This window comes from Sapajus apella, unplaced genomic scaffold (genome assembly GCF_009761245.1).
Source record: "Sapajus apella isolate SASKATOON/1434 unplaced genomic scaffold, GSC_monkey_1.0 scaffold191, whole genome shotgun sequence".
Taxonomy (NCBI): domain Eukaryota; kingdom Metazoa; phylum Chordata; class Mammalia; order Primates; family Cebidae; genus Sapajus; species Sapajus apella.
Window position 1 is genome coordinate 260,551 of NW_022437131.1, and position 21,309 is coordinate 281,859.

General features: G+C 41.3%; 1 protein-coding gene across 10 annotated transcripts; it reads right to left on the bottom strand.

Annotated features, from left to right (window-relative positions):
- Positions 1 to 18,228: 18,228 nt before the first annotated feature.
- Positions 18,229 to 20,473, bottom strand: TCEAL1 (transcription elongation factor A like 1). 10 transcript variants are annotated; one of them, XM_032269330.1, is made up of 3 exons: positions 20,371 to 20,473; positions 19,623 to 19,690; positions 18,229 to 19,299 (listed from the first exon to the last, which is right to left on the bottom strand). In XM_032269330.1, the coding sequence occupies exon 3, from the start codon at positions 19,265 to 19,267 to the stop codon at positions 18,788 to 18,790; it is 480 nt and encodes a 159-aa protein (XP_032125221.1). In that variant the 5' UTR covers positions 19,268 to 19,299; positions 19,623 to 19,690; positions 20,371 to 20,473; the 3' UTR covers positions 18,229 to 18,787. The 10 variants fall into 10 exon arrangements, with proteins under 10 accessions (XP_032125221.1, XP_032125224.1, XP_032125218.1 ...); XM_032269333.1 differs by having other exon boundaries at positions 19,611 to 19,690; XM_032269327.1 differs by lacking the exon at positions 20,371 to 20,473 and adding an exon at positions 20,157 to 20,291 and having other exon boundaries at positions 19,611 to 19,690.
- Positions 20,474 to 21,309: the final 836 nt, after the last annotated feature.

Consider the following 21,309-nt stretch of genomic DNA (forward strand, 5'->3'; position numbering starts at 1 on the left):
TTTCACCAGTGTTTTAGAGTTTTCATTTTAGAGATATTTCATTTCTTTGGTTAAGTTTATTCCTATGTATTTAGTTTTATTTGTGGCTAATGTAAATGGGATTACTTTTTTTTTTTTTTTTGAGACGGAATTTCACTCTTGTCCCCCAGGCTGGAGTGCAATGGTGCGATCACAGCTCACTGCAACCTCTGCCTCTTGGGTCCAAGTGATTCTCCTGCTTCAGCTTCCTGAGTAGCTGGGATTACAGACGCACCACCACACCAGTCAAATTTTTGTATTTTTAGTAGAGATGGGGTTTCACCATGTTGGCCGGGCTGGTCTCAAACTCCTGGCCTCAAATGATCCACCTGCCTTGGCCTCCCAAAGTGCTAGGATTACAGGTATGAGCACCTGGCTACTTTTTTATTTCTTTTTCAGATTGTTCACTGTTGGCATACAGAAATGCTTGTGATTTTTGTGTGTTTATTTTGTATCCTACAAGATTACTTAATTTGTTTATCAGTTGTTGTAGTTTTTTGGTGGTGTCTTTAGGTTTTTTGAAATATAAAATCATATCTGCAAACAAGGATAATTTGATTTCTTTTTTTCCAATTTGGATGCTGTTTACTTCTTTATCTTTTCTGATTGCTCTAGCTAAGACTTACAGTACTATGGTCAATAACAGTGGTGAAAGTGGGCATCCTTTTCCTGTTCAGGATGATATTAGCTGTGGGTCTGTGATATATGGCTTTTATTACATTGAGGTATGTTTCTTCTATACCCAGTTTTTGAAAGTTTTTATCATGAAGGGATGTTGATTATATCAAATGCCTGTTCAGCACCAATTGAAATGATCATATGGTTTTTATCATTCATTCTGTTGATATGATGCATCACATTGACTAATTCATATATGTTGATCCATGCTTGCATCTCTGAGATAAATCTCACTTGGTCATGATTAATCTTTTAAAAAATCTATTGTTGAATTCATTTTGCTGGTATTTTGTTGCAAATTTTTGTATTAATATTCATCATAGATACTGGCCTCTAGCTTTTTTTTTTTTTTTTTAATCTCTGTTTCTCTGATTTTGGTATCAGGGTAATACTGGCCTTGTGAAATGAGTTTGTGAGTACTGCCCCTCCTCTATTTTGAAATAGTTTGAGTAGAATTGATGTTAGCTCCTCTTCAAATGTTTGGTAGTAATTCAGCAGCGAAGCTATGAGATCCTGGGCTTTTGTTTACTGTGAAAATTTTTATTATGGCTTCAATCTCATTGTTTGTTATTGATTTGTTCAGGTTTTGGATTTCTTCCTTGTTCATTCTTGGTAGGTTTTATGTACCTAGGAATTAATCCATTTCCTCTGGATCTTTCAATTTATTATCATATAATCACTCATAGTAACCACTAACGATCCCTTGAATTTCTGTGAGATCAATTATGATGCTTCCTTTTTCATCTCTGATTTTATTCATTTGGATTTTCTCTCTTTTTTTCTTAGGCTAAAGGTGTGTCAATTTTACTTATCTTTTCAAAAAAATCCACAACTTTTTGATTGATCTTTTGTAGTTTCTTCATTTCAATTTTATTTATTTTTGCTCTGATGTTTATTATTTCTTCTACTAATTTGGGGTTTGGTTTGCTCTTGCTTTTCTAATTCTTTTTTTAATTTTATTTTTTGTTATACTTTAATTTCTGGGGTACGTGTACAGATCTTGCAGCATTGTTACATAGGTATGCACATGTCATGGTTGTTTGCTGCCTCCATCCCCCCATCACCTACATTAGGTATTTCTCCCATGTTATCCCTCCCCAATCTCCCCACCCCGTGCTATCCCTCCCCTAGCCCCCTACCTCCGAACAGGCCCCAGTTTGTCATGTTCCCCTCCCTGTGTCCATGTGTTCTCATTGTTCAACACCCATTTATGAGTGAGAACATGCGGTGTTTGGCTTTCTGTTCTTGTGTCACTTTGCTGAGGATGATGGTTTCCAGATTCATCCATGTCCCTGCAAAGGACATGAACTTATCCTTTTTTATGGCTGCATAGTATTCCATGGTGTAAATATGCCACGTTTTCTTTATCTAGTATTTTCTAATTCTTTAAGATGCATCATTAGGTTTTTTATTTGAAGTTTTTCTTCTTTTTGAATGTAGGCACTTAGAGATCTAAATTTCCTTCTTAGTACTGCTTTTCTGTATCCCATAGGTTATGGTATGTTGTGTTTCCATCATCATTTATTTCAAGACATTTTTCAATTTCCTTCTTATTCATTGATCCATTGGTCATCAGGAACCTATTGTTTAATTTCCATGTGTTTGTATGATTTCTAAAATTCCTATTGTTATTTCTTTCTAGTCTTATCCTATTGTGTTAAGAGAAGATGCTTGATGTTATTTCAATTTTTTGAATATTTCACGGCTTATTTTGTGACCAAACATATGGCCTATCCTGGAGAATGATCCATGCACTGAGAAAAAGAAAGTGTAGTTTACCGTTGTGTGAAAGTTTCTGTAAATATCTATTACATTCATTTGTTCTATACCGCAGATTAAGGCTGATGTTTCTTTGTTGATTTTCTGTTTGGACAATCTGTCCAATGTTGAAAGTGGGGTTTGTAGTCTCCAGCTACCACTGTATTGAAGTCTATATCTGTCTTTAGCTCTAATAATATTTGCTTTATATATCTGGGTATTCCTGTGCTGGGTGCATATATATTTATAATTGTTATATCCTGTTGTTGAATTGACTCCTTTATCATTATAGGGGACCTTTGGGAGTTTGATTTAGATTATATAATGGTGTTCTTTGTCTCTTATTCTTTTTGTCTTAATTTATTTTGTCTAATATAATTACTCCTGCTCTTTATTGGTTTCCATTGCCATGAAATATCTTTTTACATCTCTTTATTTTCAGTCTATGTGTAACCTTATAGGTGAAGTGTGTTTCTTTTAGGCAATAGGTCATTGGGTCTTGGTTTTTTATTCATTCGGCCATTTACATTCATGTTATTATTGGTAAGTAAGGACTTACTCCTACCATTTTGTTATTTGTTTTCTACTTGTTTTGTCATCTTCTCTTCCTTGTTTCCTTCTTTCCTGTCTTTGTTTTAATGAAGGTAATTTTCTCTGATGGTATGGTTTAATTTCTTGCTTTTTATTTTTTGTGTATCCATTGTATGTTTTTTGATTTGAGGTTACCATGAAACTCGCCAATACTATCTTGTAACCTATTATTTTAAACTGATGACAACTTAACACCAATTGCATAAACAAGGAAACAAAGAAACAAAAAGAAAAACAATAAAAACTCTACACTTTAACTTCCTTCATCTCCCTGCTTTTTACCCTTTTGTTCTTTATGTCTTATTGTACTGTCTATGCCTTTTAAAGTTGTGTTAATTATCTTTGACCGGTCCATCATTTAGTCTTTGTACTTAAGAGAAGAATAGGCTACATACCACAATTACAGTGTTATAATATTCCATGTTTTTCTGTGTGCTTACTACTACTGGTGAGTTTTGTACCTTCAGATTATTGCTTTTCATTTCTTTCTTTTTTTTTTTTTTTTTTTCAAGACAAGGTCTTGCTCTGTCACACAGGCTAGAGTGTGGTTCGATCATGGCTCACTGAAGCCATGCCCTCCTGGGCTCAAGTGATCCTCCTGCCTCAGCCTCCCAACTAACTAAAACTATAGATGTGTGCCAATACACCTGCCTACTTTTTAAATTTTTTGTTGAGATGGGGTCTTGCTATGTTGCACAAGCTGGCCTTGAGTTCCTGGGCTCAAATAATTTTCCTGCCTTGGCTTCCAAAGTGCTGGGATTACAGGTGTGAGTCACTGCACCCAACCCAGATTATTTCTTATGGCTTGTTAATATCCTTTTCTTTCAGATTGAAGGACTCCCATTAGCATTTCTGGTAGAACAGGTCTGGTGTCAATTACATCCCTCAGCTTTGGATTGTCTGGGAAAGTCTTTATTTCTCCTTCATGCTTGAAGAATATTTTTGCCAGTTACACTATTCTAGAGTAAAAAGGTCTTTCCTTCAGCACTTTAAGTGTGTTATGCCTCTCTTCTGACCTGTAAAGTTTCCACTGAAAAGTCTGATGCCAGATGTATAGGAGCTCCATTGTATGTCATTTGTTTCTTTTCTCTTGCTATTTTAAAAATCCTTTCTTTGTCCTTGACTTTTGGAAGTTTGATTATCAAACACCTTGAAGCAGTCATATTTAGGTTAAATCTGCTTGGTGTTCTACAACCTTCTTGTGCTTAAATGTTGATATCTCTCTCTAGGTTTGAGATATTCTCTGTTATTATCCCTTTGAATAAACTTTCTATCCCTATCTCTTTCTCTACCTCCTCTTTAAGGCTGATAACTCTTAGATTTGCCCTTTTGAGGGCAAGTTTCTATTTTCTAGATCTTGAAGGCATTTTTCATTCTTTTTTCTTTTATCTCCTCTGACTGTATATTTTCAAATAGCCTGTACTGAAGCTCACTAATTCTTTCTTCTGCTTGATCAATTTTGTTATTAAAAGACTCTGATGCATTCTTCAATATGTCAATTAAATTTTTCAACTCTAGAACATCTGCTTTATTCTTTTAAATTATTTCAGTGTGTATGTTAAATTTATATAATAGAATTCTGAATTTCTTCTCTGTATTATCTTGATTTTTTTTTTAGTTTCCTGAATACTATTTTGAATTCTCTTTCTGAGAGGTCACATACCTCTGATTCTCCAGGATTGGTTCTGGGTGACTTATTTAGTTGGGTGAGGCCATGTTTTCCTGGATGGTCTTGATGCTTGTGGTTGTTTGCTGATGTCTGAGAATCATAGAGATAGGTTTTTGTTTGGGCTTGTTTGTGCCTGTCTTTCTTGGGAAGGTTTTCCAGGTATTTGAAGGATCTTGGGCCCCAAACCCAATAATGCTGTAGTTTTTGCAGACTTTTACAGGTATTACCTTGGTGGTATTGGATAAGATCTGGAAGAATTCTCTGGATTACCATGCCAAGACTCTAGTTCTTTTCCCTTACTTTGTCCTAAACAAACAAGAGTCTTTCTCTTTGTGCTGAGCCACCTGGAGCTGGGAGTGGGGTGATATATGCTCCCCTGAAGCCACCACTACTGGGACTGTGCTGGGTCAGACCTGAAGCACTAGGTCTCACTGAAAGCCCATTGTGATCACTACCTGGCTATTGCCTACGTTTACTCAAGGCCCTTGGGCTCTACAATAAGCAGGTAGAGAATCCAGCCAAGTTTGTGTCCTTTCCTTCAGCGTGGTGCATTCCCCTCAGGCCCCAGGCAGGTCCGGAGATGACATCTGGGAGCCAGGGATTGGAGTAAAATAACCTTAGAAATGTACCTGGCATTCTACTCTACTGTGGGTAATCCTGCCTTTAAACCACAAGACAAAGTTTATGCCACTCTTCTCTCCCCTTTCTGCAGCTAAAGGAGCCTCTTCCAGTAGCCACCAGCACCATCAACCCATGGGGAATTCTGCTAGACCACCACCAATGTTCACTTAAAGTTCAAGGGCTCTTCCTTTAGCTTCTGGTGAATGCTGCCAGGTCTGTGACTCACCCTTCAGGGCAGTGTGCTCCCCTCTGGCCCAGGGCAGGTCTGTAAAAGCTGTTCTAAGAGCCTAGGCCTGGACTTAGGGACCCCAAGAGCCTGCTTGGTGCTCTATCCCACTGTGGCTGAGCTTGTATGTAAGGTGAAAAGCAAAGTCCTGTTTACATTTCTCTTTGCTTTTCTCAAGAAAAAGGAGTCTTTCACTGTAGCCACCACAGCTGGGAATGTGCTGAGTCTCATTTGAAGCCAGCACATCTCAGAGTTTCACCTAAGGCCCACAGCATACTATCTAGGTGTCACTGTTAGTTATTAAGAGCCCAAGGGCTCTTTAGTCAGCAGGTGATGGGTTCTGCCAGGTCTGTCTCCTTCCCTTCAAGGCAGCAGATTTTTTATGGCCAAGGATATGTCTAGAAATATCATTTGGGGGCCAGGGCATGGACTAGGTGCCTCATGACTCTATCTAGTGCCCTGTGCTATTGTGACTGAGCTGGTATCCAATATGGAAGACAAAGTCTTCTTTACTCTTCATTCTCTTTTATTAAAGCAGAAAGGGAGGAGTCACTTTTGTTTCTGCTAGCTGAGCTACCTGGGGTTAGGGGAGGGGTGGTGCAAACACTCCCCTAGCTGCTCCAGCTAGTATCTCCTTTAGGGCTTATGCTGCCCTAGTCCACTGGCTCTAAGCCCAGCGCAACACTAGGCCTCATCTAGGAATTGTTATCCTTGTGTCCTAGACTGCCTTTCAAACTTACCTAGGACCCTAAAGCACGTTAACCCAAGGTGGTGAGGCATGCCAAATCTTCAGTTCTGCCTGTGGGGATAGGTGATTCCTGTCTGGCTAGCACCGGTCCAAATGCTACCTCTGTGTGCAGGTGCCAGCTGACCCCTGCACTGCTTTGCTCTCTCCGAACCACCTCTTTTTTTTTTTCCTTAAAAATCTTCTTGTCATTCATGCTAATTGAAGTGTATATTCAGGACACCTTAAATCTATACTCCAATGTGGCCGTCCCAAATCTCTGGTCTCAAATAAACTTCATACTTAATCATATTTTAAAAATATCATTATTTAAGGCTGACAAATTTCAATCAATATTCTTGCTTTTGCTAACCTAACAAAAATATGAGACATCTGTCTTCTACGTTATTTTTCTATTTCCACATAACAAAATACCACAAACTCAGTGGTTTAAAATAACCCATGTATTTGGCTCACAGTTGGGTAGGTCAGAAGTCTAGGCATGGTGTGACTGGCTTCTCTGTTGAGGGTCTTGTAAGGCTGAAATTGAAAAGGTGTCAATCAGGCTGCAGTCTCATTTGGAGCTTGGGGTCCTTTTCCAAGCTCACATGGTTGTGGCAGAATTTGGGGTTAATTTTATAGTTGTAGAACCGAGTTCTTATGTTTCTCCTGGCTATCTGCCAGGTGCTACTCTCAGCCCCCACTCACATTCCTTGACACACGGCCTCTTGATCTTCAAAGCCAGGAGTGAAAAATCTTCCTCACACTAAATCTCTTTTATGTTTCAAATCCCTCTGACTTAAGGAAAAACTAGTCCCTTTAAGGGCTAACATGATTAGGACAGACCCATCTAGTAACTGCCCTTTAGAATAACTCAATGATTTGAGATTTGATTGCATCTGTGAAATCCCTTTTGCCAAATAATGTTACATAATCACAGGAGTAACATCTCATCATTCTCATGGGTTCTGTCTTTAAACAAGAAGAGGGAATTATACAACTGTGAAGGTCATACGGGATCATCTTAAAATTTTGACTACCACAACCTTTCCTAGAGGCTTTAGATGGTACCCATATAAATCAAGGGGCCCTGAAACTTAAGTGTCATTAGCTTCAAGGTGAATTCACCTATGTATTGCCTCCACCCATTCACTTTTTCACTTCCCTCATGCAACCATATTCTGCTAATGAGCCCCTAACCTCACTCATATATAATCATGGATTACTGCTTACAATTCTAACAGAAGTTACATGATTAATTTCCTGACGTTATTTTCGCTGCTAAGATTTTTAGCATTTACCTAAATTGGAGATAATAGATATTCACATCTTGGGCCTACAACAAAAGGCAATCATAATGATTTCTCATATATCCGCAGAAGTATGGCAGGTTAGGAGAGACACAAAGGCCAACCACAAGATAAGAGTACTTGTTCTTTAGAAACCTCTGGGAATCTCACCATTACTGAGTACCTGCCATGTGCCACACATGGAGACAGAATCTTTATGTGGGCTGGCTGGCTAACCCTTATGCCCCCTTACCAGTGTGTGAGGTAGGAATTGTTACCAGGTTAATAGGAATTTGGAGAAGATAATGTCTAGTGTGGAATGGAGTTATTAGAGAAAAATTTAAAGAATAGGCTGGGTAGAGTGGCTCACGTCTATAGTCTGTAATCCCAGCACTTTGGGAAGCCAAGGCCAGTGGATCACTTGAGTCCAAGAATTTGAGACCAGCCTGGGCAATGTGGCGAAATTCCATCTCTACAACAAATACAAAAATTAGCTGGGCATGGTGGCACGTGCTTGTAGTCACAGCTACTCAAGAAGAGATGGGATGATTGATTGAGGCTGGGAGGTTGAGGCTGCAGTGAGCCATGATTATACCATTGCACTCCAGTCTGGGTGATAGAATAACACCCTGTCTCAACAACAACAAAAAATCAAAGAAAAAGTAAATGACCAAATTAATCTGCTTTATTTCTTGATTTTGCCTTGTCATTCTGTTCTCAAGGGCCCTGGCATTTAGGGCTCTTCAGAATCCAGCCTGAATTACAGATTCTAAACCTTGTCATTCATTTTTCCTCTGCTCCAGCCAAAAGAGACCCCTCCGCCATCAGTGTGACTCAAACATACTTTAGACTTCTCCCTTCTGTGCCCTTGCTGTGCCAGTCTCCTAGAATGAGTAATTCCCCTAGGCCTGGTATTATAAAGGTCTATTTCACATAAAGGCTTTGCTCCTTGGGATATTTCAGGAGAACGAAAATAGACCACAGGTTTGGAGAAACGTTAGTAGCTAGCCCTGTGACAGCACAGGCTTTACATCATCATGTTTCTGGAGAAAACCAGCTATTATAGTTCAGGCTAGTGAAAAAGGGATGCTTGTGAAGCATTGTGGACCCATTGGTTTATAGTTTGTGTCTGATTTCATCACATGATGGTACATAGAGATCTCCTTCACTTTGAATGTCTTTGACTTCTTCTCCCATCCTTCCTTACACGTCCTCTTATACTATAAATTCCTCTATTTCTTTTCATTTGCTCTTTGGATAAATACACGAGGACTTTTCTTCTGCCAAACTGACACAGGTAAAAAGGTTCCATTCCTACTGAATAAGATCATAGCCAGCCTTGTTCACAAAAGGCTCCTAAGTTGACATGCATTAAAAATTTCTCCCTTGAGGCCAGGTGTGGTGGCTCATGCCTGTAATCCCAGTACTTTGGGAGGCCAAGGCGGGCAGATCACGAGGGCAGGAGTTCAAGACCAGCCTGGCCAACATGGTGAAATCCCGTCTCTATACAAAATACAAAAATTAGCTGGGCATGGTGGCACGTGCCTGTAATCCCAGCTACTCGGGAGGCTGAGACAGGAGAATTGCTTGAACCAGGATCTGGGAGGCTGAGGTTGCAGTTAGCCTAGGCAACAGTGTGAGACTCCATCTCAAAAAAAAAAAAAAAAAAAAAGCCTCCCCTGTAGAATAAACACAGAGAAGGAGAGACATTCCCACTTCTGTTGCAGAACGAATGTTAAGATCAAAATGACATACAAGGTACACAATGAATTGCTGCATTCAATCATTTGTACCATTATCTCTTATATATTCTTTGCATTGCATATTTGCCACTTATTATTATTATTATTATTATTATTATTATTATTTTAGACAAGGTCTGTCTCTATTGCCCAGGCTGGAGTGCAGTGGTGCAACTTCGACTCATAGCAACCTCCACCTCCTGTGCTCAAGCTATCCTCCCACCTCAGCCTCCCAAGTAGCTGGGACTACAGGCACACACCACTGTGCCTGGTTAATTTTTGTATTTTTAGTAGTGACAGGGTTTCACCATGTTGTCCAGGCTGGTCTCAAACTCGTAAGCTCAAGTGATCCACCTGCCTCAGTCTCCCAAAATGCTGGTATTACAGGTGTGAGCCACCACACCCAGCCACATATTTGCCCCTTTAGTAGCAACCAACCTAACACCACTTTGAATGAAGTCAAAATTGTCGTTTTTGCATCATCCCTGAATTCAGAATGGATTTTGAAAGTTTACAAATATATAAGTGCTATAAGGACACAATTCTATAAATCTACTGTTGAACTCATTTATAGATGAGAAAACAGAAACAAAAAGAGATGAAATAAACTACTAAATTCATCTAGCAAGAAAAAAGGCCAGGAAAAAGGTTGGCCTTGGAACCCACATCTGTGGATTCCCAGCTGTTACTGTTATACTCCATAATGAGCCTGTATAATTCAAGACGGCCTTGCCCTCAATGTTTCACCTTCTAAAGTTATTCAGAATGTTTCAAGGTTTGGCCCCTGTTGAAAGCTGCTCCCAGGAAAGTGGGATCCAGCCACGTTTGCACACAGCCAGGGTGGGCAGCACAGATCTTTTCAGGAAGCAGGAGCTGAAAGTATCAGAAGGCAGGCAGAACAGCCAGGCAGGAAAGGGAGAAGGGAGTTAGCACTGGGCAGCTGCTGCCATGACAACAGTCTCCAGGGGGTGTGGCCTTTCTCTGGGGGATCTGAGGAAGCCCAGGGTGGGTTTCTCCTCCAGGGATTCCTGTGGCTGGGGAGGCTGCACTTCTGTGGCAGGAACAGATCCCTCCTTGTGTGTGAGTCCCCTTGGTTTCATTTTGCAGGGCTTGTCTGCCTGCGCTTGAGGAGTTCTGCCCTCTCCAGCCCAGAGATTCCCTCTGTGGCTGCTGCCTCTGCATTCCTTCCTAATGGCCCTAATAGGTACCTGCTCTCAGGCTTGCAGCTGTTGACTGCAGCAGGCCCTGTTCAGCCTGTGGCTCTCATGGGCTCCTCCCCAACCCCTGCCCCAGGGGAAATACCCAAGTAGGAAAAACAATGACAAGAGCTTCCTCTTTTCTGCATGTAACCTCATTCTAACTGGGGCCTAAAGACACACACACACACACACACACACACACACACGCACGCACGCACACACACACATCCTGTATATGCTCAGAGAAACAAGGAAAGGCCAGGTGGCAACTCAGACTGCTGGAAATGCACAGGGACAGGGAAGGTGGGTCCAGACCTGGGCTAAAGGGAGACAGTACCAGGCTTAAGTCTGGGCAAGACTCATGCTGTCACTCACTCCCTGGAGGCTCTGGAAATGTGACAGACTCCTACCCCTCTTCTTGCCTCTGTTTGTATCATTTTTCTCTCTAAATGGTGGGGGCGATGGCTGTGGTAGAAGCATGAATGAGGTCCTTTCCAGCTCTTGGAAGTTGTGATTCCATACTGCCCACAATGCTGAGGAAGGAGGGCCTTTGCTTGGGAACAGCATTTGGCCTGAGTGCGGGCCACCGTCAGACTGTGGTTGCTGCTGCATTTTCCCAGAATCCAGACAAGCTCAGAGCACAGAACTCATTCTATTTTGGCCTTCCCTGCTGTGCTGTAACAAAGTCACAGCTTACTCTTCACGTCAAGTACTCTTTAAAGGGCCAATAACAACCTCAGTCTGAGGTGTGGGTGACAGAGGTTGGAACAGAGGAGATGAGTCAGTCTTAGATATTTGGTTCAACAATCATATATTTAATGAGAGTTCTGTCCTTTGGCCTGTATATGCTGATGAATAAGCCACAAATGTCCTTGGCCTGTTCATTAACTTATAAAGGATATACGTGCTTAAACATAGTTTTAGTACATGATAATGAAGTCTAAGTCATCTGATACTTCAGGAGAACCATGAAAGAAGACCTAACTCATCTTGCTTTGGTGAATGTCAGGAATATTCTCTGAGAGTAAGTGGTACTTTAGTTGAGTTTTAATGATTTAATAGGACTTTGCTGAACAGAGAAGGGGACGGCAGTCTAGACAGAAGTAGCAGCATCAGCAAAGGCATGGAGACTTGACTAGACCAGACCAGTCAAAGTCTCACAAACATTCAGATGACAAATGTCCATTACAGAAGCCAGTTTGGCAATGTAACCTAAATGTACCTTATGACCCAAGAATTCTACTTCTAGTAACCAATCCTAAGAAATACACAGATATACAAAGAGGCATGAATAAGAAAGGCCATTGCAGCATGTTTGTAATAGTAAAGCACTGCAAACCTAAATCTCTATAATTATGGAATAAATTACAGTATGTTCAGAGACTGCAATAGGTGCAGCAGCTACATATGAACTAGATCTATAGGTAACAGTATGGATAGATTTCCAGGACATACTATTGAATGAAAAAAATAACATTTTGCTGAATGAAATGTAGGATAGGATGCCATTTATGTAATGTCATTTAGAGCCTATGAATATATATGTATGTATATTTATATATGTGTAAGTATATTATATATGTATACATGACTTCTATGAATATGGTTTTATTATAACATAAGGTATATAAGTGTGTGTGTATACATAAATATATATATATATGTTTTTTAAATTTATTTAATTTTTTTTCTTCTTCCTTAGGAGCTGAAGTATGTGTGTATGTATATATATATATATATATATACTGTTTCTTATGTGAATTACTGCTCCATGTACTTTGCCCATTTTCTATTGGGTGAGCAGAGTTTTTTATTTTTAAAAGATATTATGTCTAAATCTATAATAAATGTTTAATATTTCATTCCAGTGTCTCATGTGCCATTTAACATTCTTTGAGATACATTTTTTACTTTAAATATTTTGAAAGTGATAATTCTTTATAAATTTTTCTGATTGTAGAAGCATGCTTATAGCATAAAAATTCAAATCCTACAACAGTGGGGCATGAGAGTAGCAGAGTGTTCACAAATTTTCTGACATCTAAAAGATGAATGCCACTAGACCTACCAATCAGAGAGAAAGTGTGAAATTTTAGGAGAAAGCAAAGCATAATTGTTAAGAGATCTGACTTAAGAGTCAGACAAATTTAAGCTCAAATACAGGTTCCTCCACTCACTGGCTGTGTGATTCTGTGTAAGTCACCTAAACTTTCAGGGCTTCAGTTTCCTCATCTATAATAAACAATACTTTCCTAAAAGTGTTAAACGGATTAAACAAAACCCCAAGTTTGAAGTGTCTGACCAAAGCAGGTGCTTGACCATTTTAAATTTCTTTCCTCAACTCCAAACAAAGCCAGTGGTATTTCCATTACCTTATGCTTTTTGGGGAGCCCTTCCATGCATGTGGCCCTCAGGCATAGGTCCCTGAGACCGAAGAACACGATTTTATTTTCATCATTGACATCACCATCAAGGAGTGTGCTTGATGGAATACTCATACAGATGAATGTCATGGCACATATGTAAATAAAAGTAAGAGAAAAAAGAAAATATATGCTCTGTAAGATATACTTACGTATATAAAAATGACTACATAAGGGCATTTAAATGTATTATATATGTAATATAATACACATATATACTATATAACAAGGTAAATGGATTGAATACATAAAAGGAGATATACACAGACAATGTAAGTACATGGGCCTCAATAGTAATAATTATTTTCTCTGGGTAGAGGACATATAGGCACCTTCTTCTTATACTTTTCTGTATTTCCATATGTTTTCTAGTTGACACATATAACTTCTATGATCAGAGAAAAAGTGAAAATAATATAAGACAACTCAGTTTAAACACACATACATACACACACATGCATGCACATGCTTATCTTGACTTGAGACAAGGAAAAGCCACATAACTACATGTTGCCTCTTGGGCCACCTCAGTCCCCAAGAAGACCTGATACTTGTGTGGGTCCAATGTGAGTCAGGGTTGAGACATTCCCTTCCCAGATAGCAAGTCTCTCTACCAGCTCTCCTCTCATAGTCTCTCTCCTCCCTGCTATGTTCGACCCACAATTCTGACTCTGGTCACCAGGTGGCACTTATCTGTATTTGTAAACATTCTTCTGAAACAGGTATTGTCTTGGTAAAGAGAAAATTTAAAGAAAAAGTTTATTTTTTACATGCAGGATATGAACCAGTGCGTTCAACAGAATTCCACTTCTGTTTGAAAAATACATATTCATAGAAAAGGGTAGAAGAGTGTACAATTGCATTCTTCATTCATTCATTTAATTCAACAAATATTCCTGGACCACTTGCTATGTTCCTGGTATCATAAGCCAAAATTGATATTTCCATTCTAATCTCTTTTCCAAACTTCAGACATATATCTAACTGCCTACTAGACATTTCTACCTGGAATGAGATAAAAATGCGAAAACTCACCCAAATTCACAAACCAACAAGAATACCATACTCAGCAAGTCTAAATAAATGATTCCCTAATCCCTGAAAAGCTACTGTCTAAGTTAGTGGCAGTGTGGTAGAGTGGGAAGAACACAGAATTTGATGCAAACAAATCTGAGTTAGAACACAGGATCTGCCTCTTATTTATCTGTAAAATCTTATCTCTCATTTGTAAAAATAATTATTTATTTAGATTAGTATTTCCCAATGGGGGAAGGAATTATCTCTAGTCCTTTTGTAGGGACCCTGAGCCTGATCCCTTCTATGCTGCCTCACTACTCCTGGGAGTTCCCAGTCATATGCATCGTTTCCTAAGAGCAGGGGAACCCTTGTTAGCAGAGAGCTCAGTCTCCATGGTCCTGGATGCTCAATGATTTCTCCTCTGAAACTGGCCAGGCAAGTTGCTACTTGGATATGTGATAGAGATACCAGCCTTCTGTGTGGGGAGGAAGATGGTGAGAGGCTGTCTTAGTCCATTTTCTGCTATAACAGAATACCTGAGACTGGATTTTTTTTTTTTTTTTTTTTTTTTTTGAGACAGGGTCTCACTCTATTGCTCAGGCTAGAGTGCAGTGGCACCATCATGGCTGACTGCAGCCTCAACCTCCTGGGCTCAAGAAATCCTCCCATGTTAGCCTCCCAAGTGATTGGGACTACAGGCACACACCACCATGCCCAGCTAATTTTTTTCTATTTTTTGTAGAGATGGCATCTCACTATGTTGCCAAGTCTGGTATTGAACTCCTGGGCTCAAGCAGTCCTCCTGCCTCGGCCTCCTAAAGTGTTGGGATTACAGGCATGAGCCACCATGCCAAGCTCTAGGATAATTGATAAAGAATAGAAACTTATTATCTTACACTTTTGGAGGCTGGGAAGTCCAAGATCAAGGCAGTGGCATCTGGGATGGGCCTTCCTATTGCATTCTTACATGCTAGAAGGAAGAGGGCAAGAAAGAGGAACTCTGTATTTTCATGTGGCAGAAGAATGGGAGAAAATCCACCCCTGCAGGCCCCTTTTATCATAGCATTAATCCATTTGTGAGGGTACAGTCCTCATGACCTAAAAAACTTCCATTAAGCCCCATATCCCACATGCTCTGTTGCACTGGGTTTAAGTTTCCAGCACATGAATTGTGGGAAACACATTCAAATTATAGCAGGGGCCCAGGGGCTGTGGATGCTGCTGGCCCTCCACCACCAATGCCTTAAAAAGCATCTTCTCATCAATTCACAGCTTGACTGTCCTGGCTCCCAAGTCGTGAGCTGGCTTTGCAACGTATAGGGGTTTTCAGATAGGAGATGACACCCATTTTCTCCTGAGTTGTAAGACCACATGTCTTTGCAAGTTCCCTTTACCTAGGGTCTCCTGTACTTCAGGGCCTGGGGTAACTCAGACATCAGATGTACTGCACCAGGCAGACACAGAGCTAAAGTCCTTGCAGAACCAACCAAACAGGCCAGGGCACAACGAGGCCCCTCTGGGAGTCTGAGCAAGGTGGGTGGGAGAGGGATGGGTGAGGTTTTATGTGCTGTCTAACCCCATTTTTGCCCCAGTCGTCTTTGGGGCTACTTCCCTGGACTCTGAGAGAAGGGTCAGCCCCTTCTACTTCAGCCCCAAGTGACCTGGTCAGATTTGCTCAGACATCTGTTTGCTCAAAGACTATCCTAATGGATGTTTCCTGCCAGGACACTTTGGGGCTTTATCTCCTCCCCCACAAAATATTCCCCAAAAGAGAAAGGGAAGAGGAGGGAAAGGCAAAGTGCTCTGTCCTACAATAGGGCAGTCAGTCATCCTCCTCCAGGTATGTCTGTCCAGGGCAGCTTGGCCATTAGCCTAAGAGGGCCCTGTGCCCGCTGCAGGCTGGAACAGAGAAAGCAAAGTCAGACCCACCCCAGAGGGGAATGCGGCCTGAGTGAGCCCTTCCACATCCTGCCTAAGCACCACCACTCTGAGGGTTAGGGGGATGGATTTATCCTCTCTTATAAAACTAGTTCCAGTGAGCCTGGAACCTGCTCTCACTCCAGTGAGAATTCCAGTTTGACCAGCACCCATCAGACTGCCATTGGCTTGAAGAGTGGTCTGGAGACATGAAGAACTCCCTCAAATTGCATTATATGGTAAAAATATAAAAACAAAAGAAAGCCAAGGGTACAGGTGTGGCTTAACCATTTTTTTTTTTTAGATTATTACTAAAGGAGAACTTTGAATTTATTTCTGATACATTTTACTCATATTGAAAGTATGGAATGTAAGACATTATATAACATCAGTCATGGAAAATACATTTCTATTAAATTGTCTCTCACGTTTTAATTTTGTGTAAGGTCTTGCTTTGCTGTAAGAAATCTAAATTTTATGTTATAAAATTATTAAGACTGTCTCTAGTTGCTTATTTAAAAGTATGCTTGGACAAGGGTTTCACCTTTTTAATTCTGACACAATTATCTATATTTTCTTCCATTTACATCATATTCTCAATAAAATCAGAGGTACACTGTATATGCTGTCCAACTTTTAGTGTGCTAATTTATAAAAAAAAACAGATTTACTGGGTCCGCCAGAGAAAACAGGTTTCTGGTTTTTTGTTTGTGTTTGTTTTAATAACAGAAACACTGATATATAAAATATTTAAATAATTTTAATGTTAAATTTTGGTTAACAATCCCTCCTTCACCATGTTCCTTTTGGAATTGCAAATCATCGCTCTAGAGAAGTCAGCAAAGTAAAGGTTATATAGTCAATCAAAGAGAATCTCAGAGTTCATGACTGGGTGATAATTTTTTTTTTTTTTTTGAGATAGACTCTTACTCTGCCGCCAGGATGGAGTGCATGGCACTATCGATCTTGGCTTTCTGCAACCTCCGCCTCCTGGGTTCAAGTGATTCTCCTGCCTTAGACTCCCGAGTAACTGAGACTAAAGGCACGTGCTACCATGCAGAACTAATTTTTTCGTATTTTTAGTAGAGATGGGGTTTCACCGTGTTAGCCAGGATGGTCTAAATCTCCTGACGTTGTGGTCCGCCCACCTCGGCCCCCCAAAGTTCTGGGATTACAGGCGTGAGCCACTGTGCCCGACCCTGGGTAATAATTCTTAATCATTATTAACCACTCTGTATTTCTAGAACTAATAGGATCAATAAAACAAAATCTTAGGTTTTATAAACATAGTTTAATAGAGAAATCATAATTATATCTGATATATACATGTTTACGTACATATACATATATAGTACTTTAATGTCATAGAAAGTAGTTTTGCATGTGTCCTGCTTATATGGAGCAGTGTAGAAGGGGAATGTCCTAGTTTGAGCCCAGTCAAGTTGTTTTGAATGTCCTAGTTTGAGGAAGCATTATCTTCCTCTTTAATTTACACAAGTTGAGCAAGTCAGCTGAATTGGCAAGGCAAGCTTGCCAGAAGACCCTGAGAGAGAACTCATCCAAAGGCAAGTCAGGTAATTAAAATGATAGTTATCCTGGGATATTTGGGAGGGACATTCCAATTCTGACTATACAGCATGGTGTCTGGCTCATTAATTTTGTCTCCTAGCCCAGGACCTAGTGGAATCATGTTTGAGTCCAGTGGAGAAAGGTGGACTCATGAGTCCAATGGAGAAAAGGAAGGCTCTGGATGAAAAAAAAAATGGAAGAACTATTTTACTAAACAGTTTTAAAAGACTTTGAGGTCTAAGCAGCATTGGGATGGTATCTTCCTAGCTAAGTGCAATATTAAAGCTGGAAGAAGGGCATTGATATATCTGTAGGAGACACAGTTCAGCTTGGGACCACCAGGGACTCCACAGCAATCAGTGAGGCTTTGCACCTTGAGCACTCCAGCATGTCAGCAGGGATGGGAGCCAGTGGAAGGAACAGGACCCAGGAGAAGGAGCAGCTGTGCCTAGCAGATATGGTAGGTATCTGAGAGTACAGCAGGGCATGAATAGAATGTGACACTCACCTGGAATCTCACCGGAATTGTTTGTGAGCACAAGTGAGATCTCCTTTGGGTACCTTCCCCTGTGTCTGCAGGGAATCTGTAGGGGGGGTCAGGGTGTGCCTGTGCAGGTGGAATAAAAACCTCAAACACAGGTCACATAATCTTTTTCTCATCTGGTCCCACAGTAGCACTGTAAAGCAGGTATTATTCTTATTTAAATGAGAAAAAAAGTCTATTAAATATAATCAATATGTGGTTTGTATTTGTGCCTAAGAGATTCAGAAAAAACATAGGATTCACTTTTATGTTTTTTAAGTTCTGACAAGTATTTATTAAGTGCCACATTGTCTTTATAAGCGGATTGACAGTTTTCTTCAAAATTGCATGATATTTTTTCATTATGTTTTTTGCAACACAAGTAAAACGTGTTGGTCTTGAAAAAATGAGAAATTCAGATAAAGCAAAAATTTTTAAAAATCACCTATTATCACACAGATAACCACTGTTATGCCTTTGAAGTATACACTTTGAGTTTTTTCTTTGCATATTAATATATAAATATACATTTTTACAAAAATGGAGTACAATATATACCATTTGAAAATTGCTTTTTTCATTTCACAATATATAATGCACATCTTTCATGCAAATGTGTAGACCTCATGATTGAAAGGGGGAAACTTGCAGATTTTAGGGGGGAAGCCCCAACTTTAAGCCAGTTACAAACTAAACATCTAAAAGCCTCACAAAAAGCTAAAATTCAGAATAGGGGAAAAGGCATGAAGAAAATGCAAACAGAAAGTCCAGGTGGCAATGGCAATACTATTAGCAGGCAAAACAGAATCAAAGGCCGAACACATTAAATAGGATAAGGACGGCTGCGTTTTGCCTTCCAATGCATTATCATCAGTTTGTTCCTTACTCTTTTCATCTCTTCTAGCTCATCTGCAGCCTGTATCATCTCCTCATTGGTTAAATTTCTGCCATGTATGTCCCCTCTAAATTGCGGGCGAGAACGAGCCAACCTTTCTTTAAAGCTTCCTTCTTCTAGCTTATGTTTTCCTACACCACAAGGAGGCTGCTCCATGGGAGGGCGCCCCTCAAACAGGTCCTTCCTGGAAAGACGCTCCTGCGGAGGGCGCTCCTCCGAAAGGAGCATCTCAGGCAGGAGCTCAGGCAGGAGCTCCTCAGGAAAGAACTCCTCCTCCGAGGACTGCTCCTCCGAAGACTGCTCCTCGGGAGACTGCTTTTCGGGAGAGAGCTCCACCGGAGGCCTCTCCTCATTGGTCTTGGGCGCGCTCTGCGGCTCTTCTTCATTTTCTTGGCGTGGTTTGTCCATGCTGGGAATTTTCTTCTTCAAGCACAGTTATTCTTAGGAGACAAGAAAGGCAGAATAGAGTCAGAATACTAAGCGACTGGACCAACACCCTGGTCGTGGGTTCCAATACCTGCCTTTTCCTGATTCGGGGCCCAGGTCCTCAACCTTGCGCTTTCCCAGCGGTTCTCCGGCTCTCCCGACTCCACCGCTTCCCGGTCGCCCCCTCCTTCCCGAAAGCCCACCATTTTCCCAGCAGGCTTTGCTACAGGCCTCGCCCGCAGTGACAGGGGCGGGACAGTGCGGCCTGCAGACTCCCTGCCTTTCGGCGTCCACCCTCGCGCCCCAGTCCCGGTCCACTGCGTACCCCTTCCCTGACCTGAACCTTACCGGGTCGTGTGCTCCTAGCCGTCCTCTCCTCGAGGTGCCCCGCTGTGACCAGCAGACCTGCACACAGACGCAAGACAGGGTAGGGGGCGGGGAGTGGGGAGGAGGGACGGACGGACTGACTGACACCCCCCACCCTTGACTTTCTGGGCACCAGCCACTACCTGCACGCCCCCCCCTTCAGGTTCTCCTCTCGCCTCAGACCCTGCATCAAGCTTAGTACTCCGTGCCCCCACCTCCCCACCCCGCAAAGCTTGCCATTTCATTATAGCTGGGAAGTGGAAGCGAAGCATTCTTAGAAACTATTTCCAAGTGTCTGTACCTCCCTCCCGGGGGGGCGGGGCGGCACTCACCTCCCCACCCCCTCTCCACCACCATTTTTTGCACAGAAATGTGGGCGCGGGGGGCGAGGCTGGAGCACAGGGAAAGGCCTGCACTCCGCCATCCCGATTCTGTCAACCCCCTTCCCAGGGTTACTAGGCAGCGCCAACACTCACATCGATTTAAGAGGGAGGAGGGAACTTACTTCCTTCTGCTTTCCCTCTCGACCAAAGGGTAATAGGGAGATGGTGGACAGGCAAAAAAGACCAGGACGAGAGGGACTTGGGCAGACATAGGCTCCTGGTCACGTGAGGGACGCGCGTCACTGCCGAACTCAGATCCCCAGTTACCACTTTGACCTGCGGTCCTGTTGCAGCCACCTGCTAGTGCCTGCTAGTGTTCCCTGACCCCAGACACACCAGGCATTGTCACACATCTCTCTTTGTATTTGCCTTTTCCTGGTTGCCAGAGATGGTCAGCATCTAGTCTCGGGTAGTATTGCCTCTTCCTCTGTGCTGCTTTCCCTAGTACCACCTCTTTCTACCCTCCTCCCTTCCGCAGCCACCAAGGCCCCTTATTTCCCCTTCAGTTCAGATCCTGCACTAACATTTGAATGTTCACCTTCATAAATCAATATTATGTCCTTATATTCTAACATTCTCAGTTTTAATCCACATCCATAACTCCATCATGTCCATTTAGGCTCATTCAGCATGTTTTCATCTCTTGTGACTTTCATGGGAGACAATCTTTCACTTTTTCTTGATATCACATTTTGGTTTTTGAGCCCCCAGACCTACATTGGTAATCATTCAGTTCTAGACCTCTAGAGAGAGTTAAGTTTGTAAAGTATGTACATCTAAAAAGAATGAATACTTTGATTTTCATAAATCAAATATGCATTTGTCCATCTAAGTACAAATAGTCCAGAAAACTTATTTATTATCTGAAATGGGATAGTTCTTGGTGGAGAGCCTGGCATTATTCTATGATACACACACACATATATATGCATGCATACACACTGAATATATTACACATTAAATTTATATATGTGTGTACATATATATAAATCATTCAGTAGTTATTCATAGCAGAAGAAATAGATTTTACTGGGACTCTCAATCCTTAACCAGCCACCTCTTGGTTCTTCTGGTTGAGGATTTTTATAATAATTCATTAAATCAACAAATATTTGAGTTCTGGGACTGCTGGACCCCAAAAGTTAGATGCTGCAGGGAGGGCATTCCATATTAAACTATGCAATAGGCCGGGCGCGGTGGCTCAAGCCTGTAATCCCAGCACTTTGGGAGGCCGAGGCGGGTGGATCACGAGGTCAAGAGATCGAGACCATCCTG

Excerpts from the sequence above, each read along its gene's own strand:
- TCEAL1 (XM_032269330.1), bottom strand. The coding sequence starts at position 19,267 with ATGGACAAACCACGCCAAGAAAATGAAGAAGAGCCGCAGAGCGCGCCC.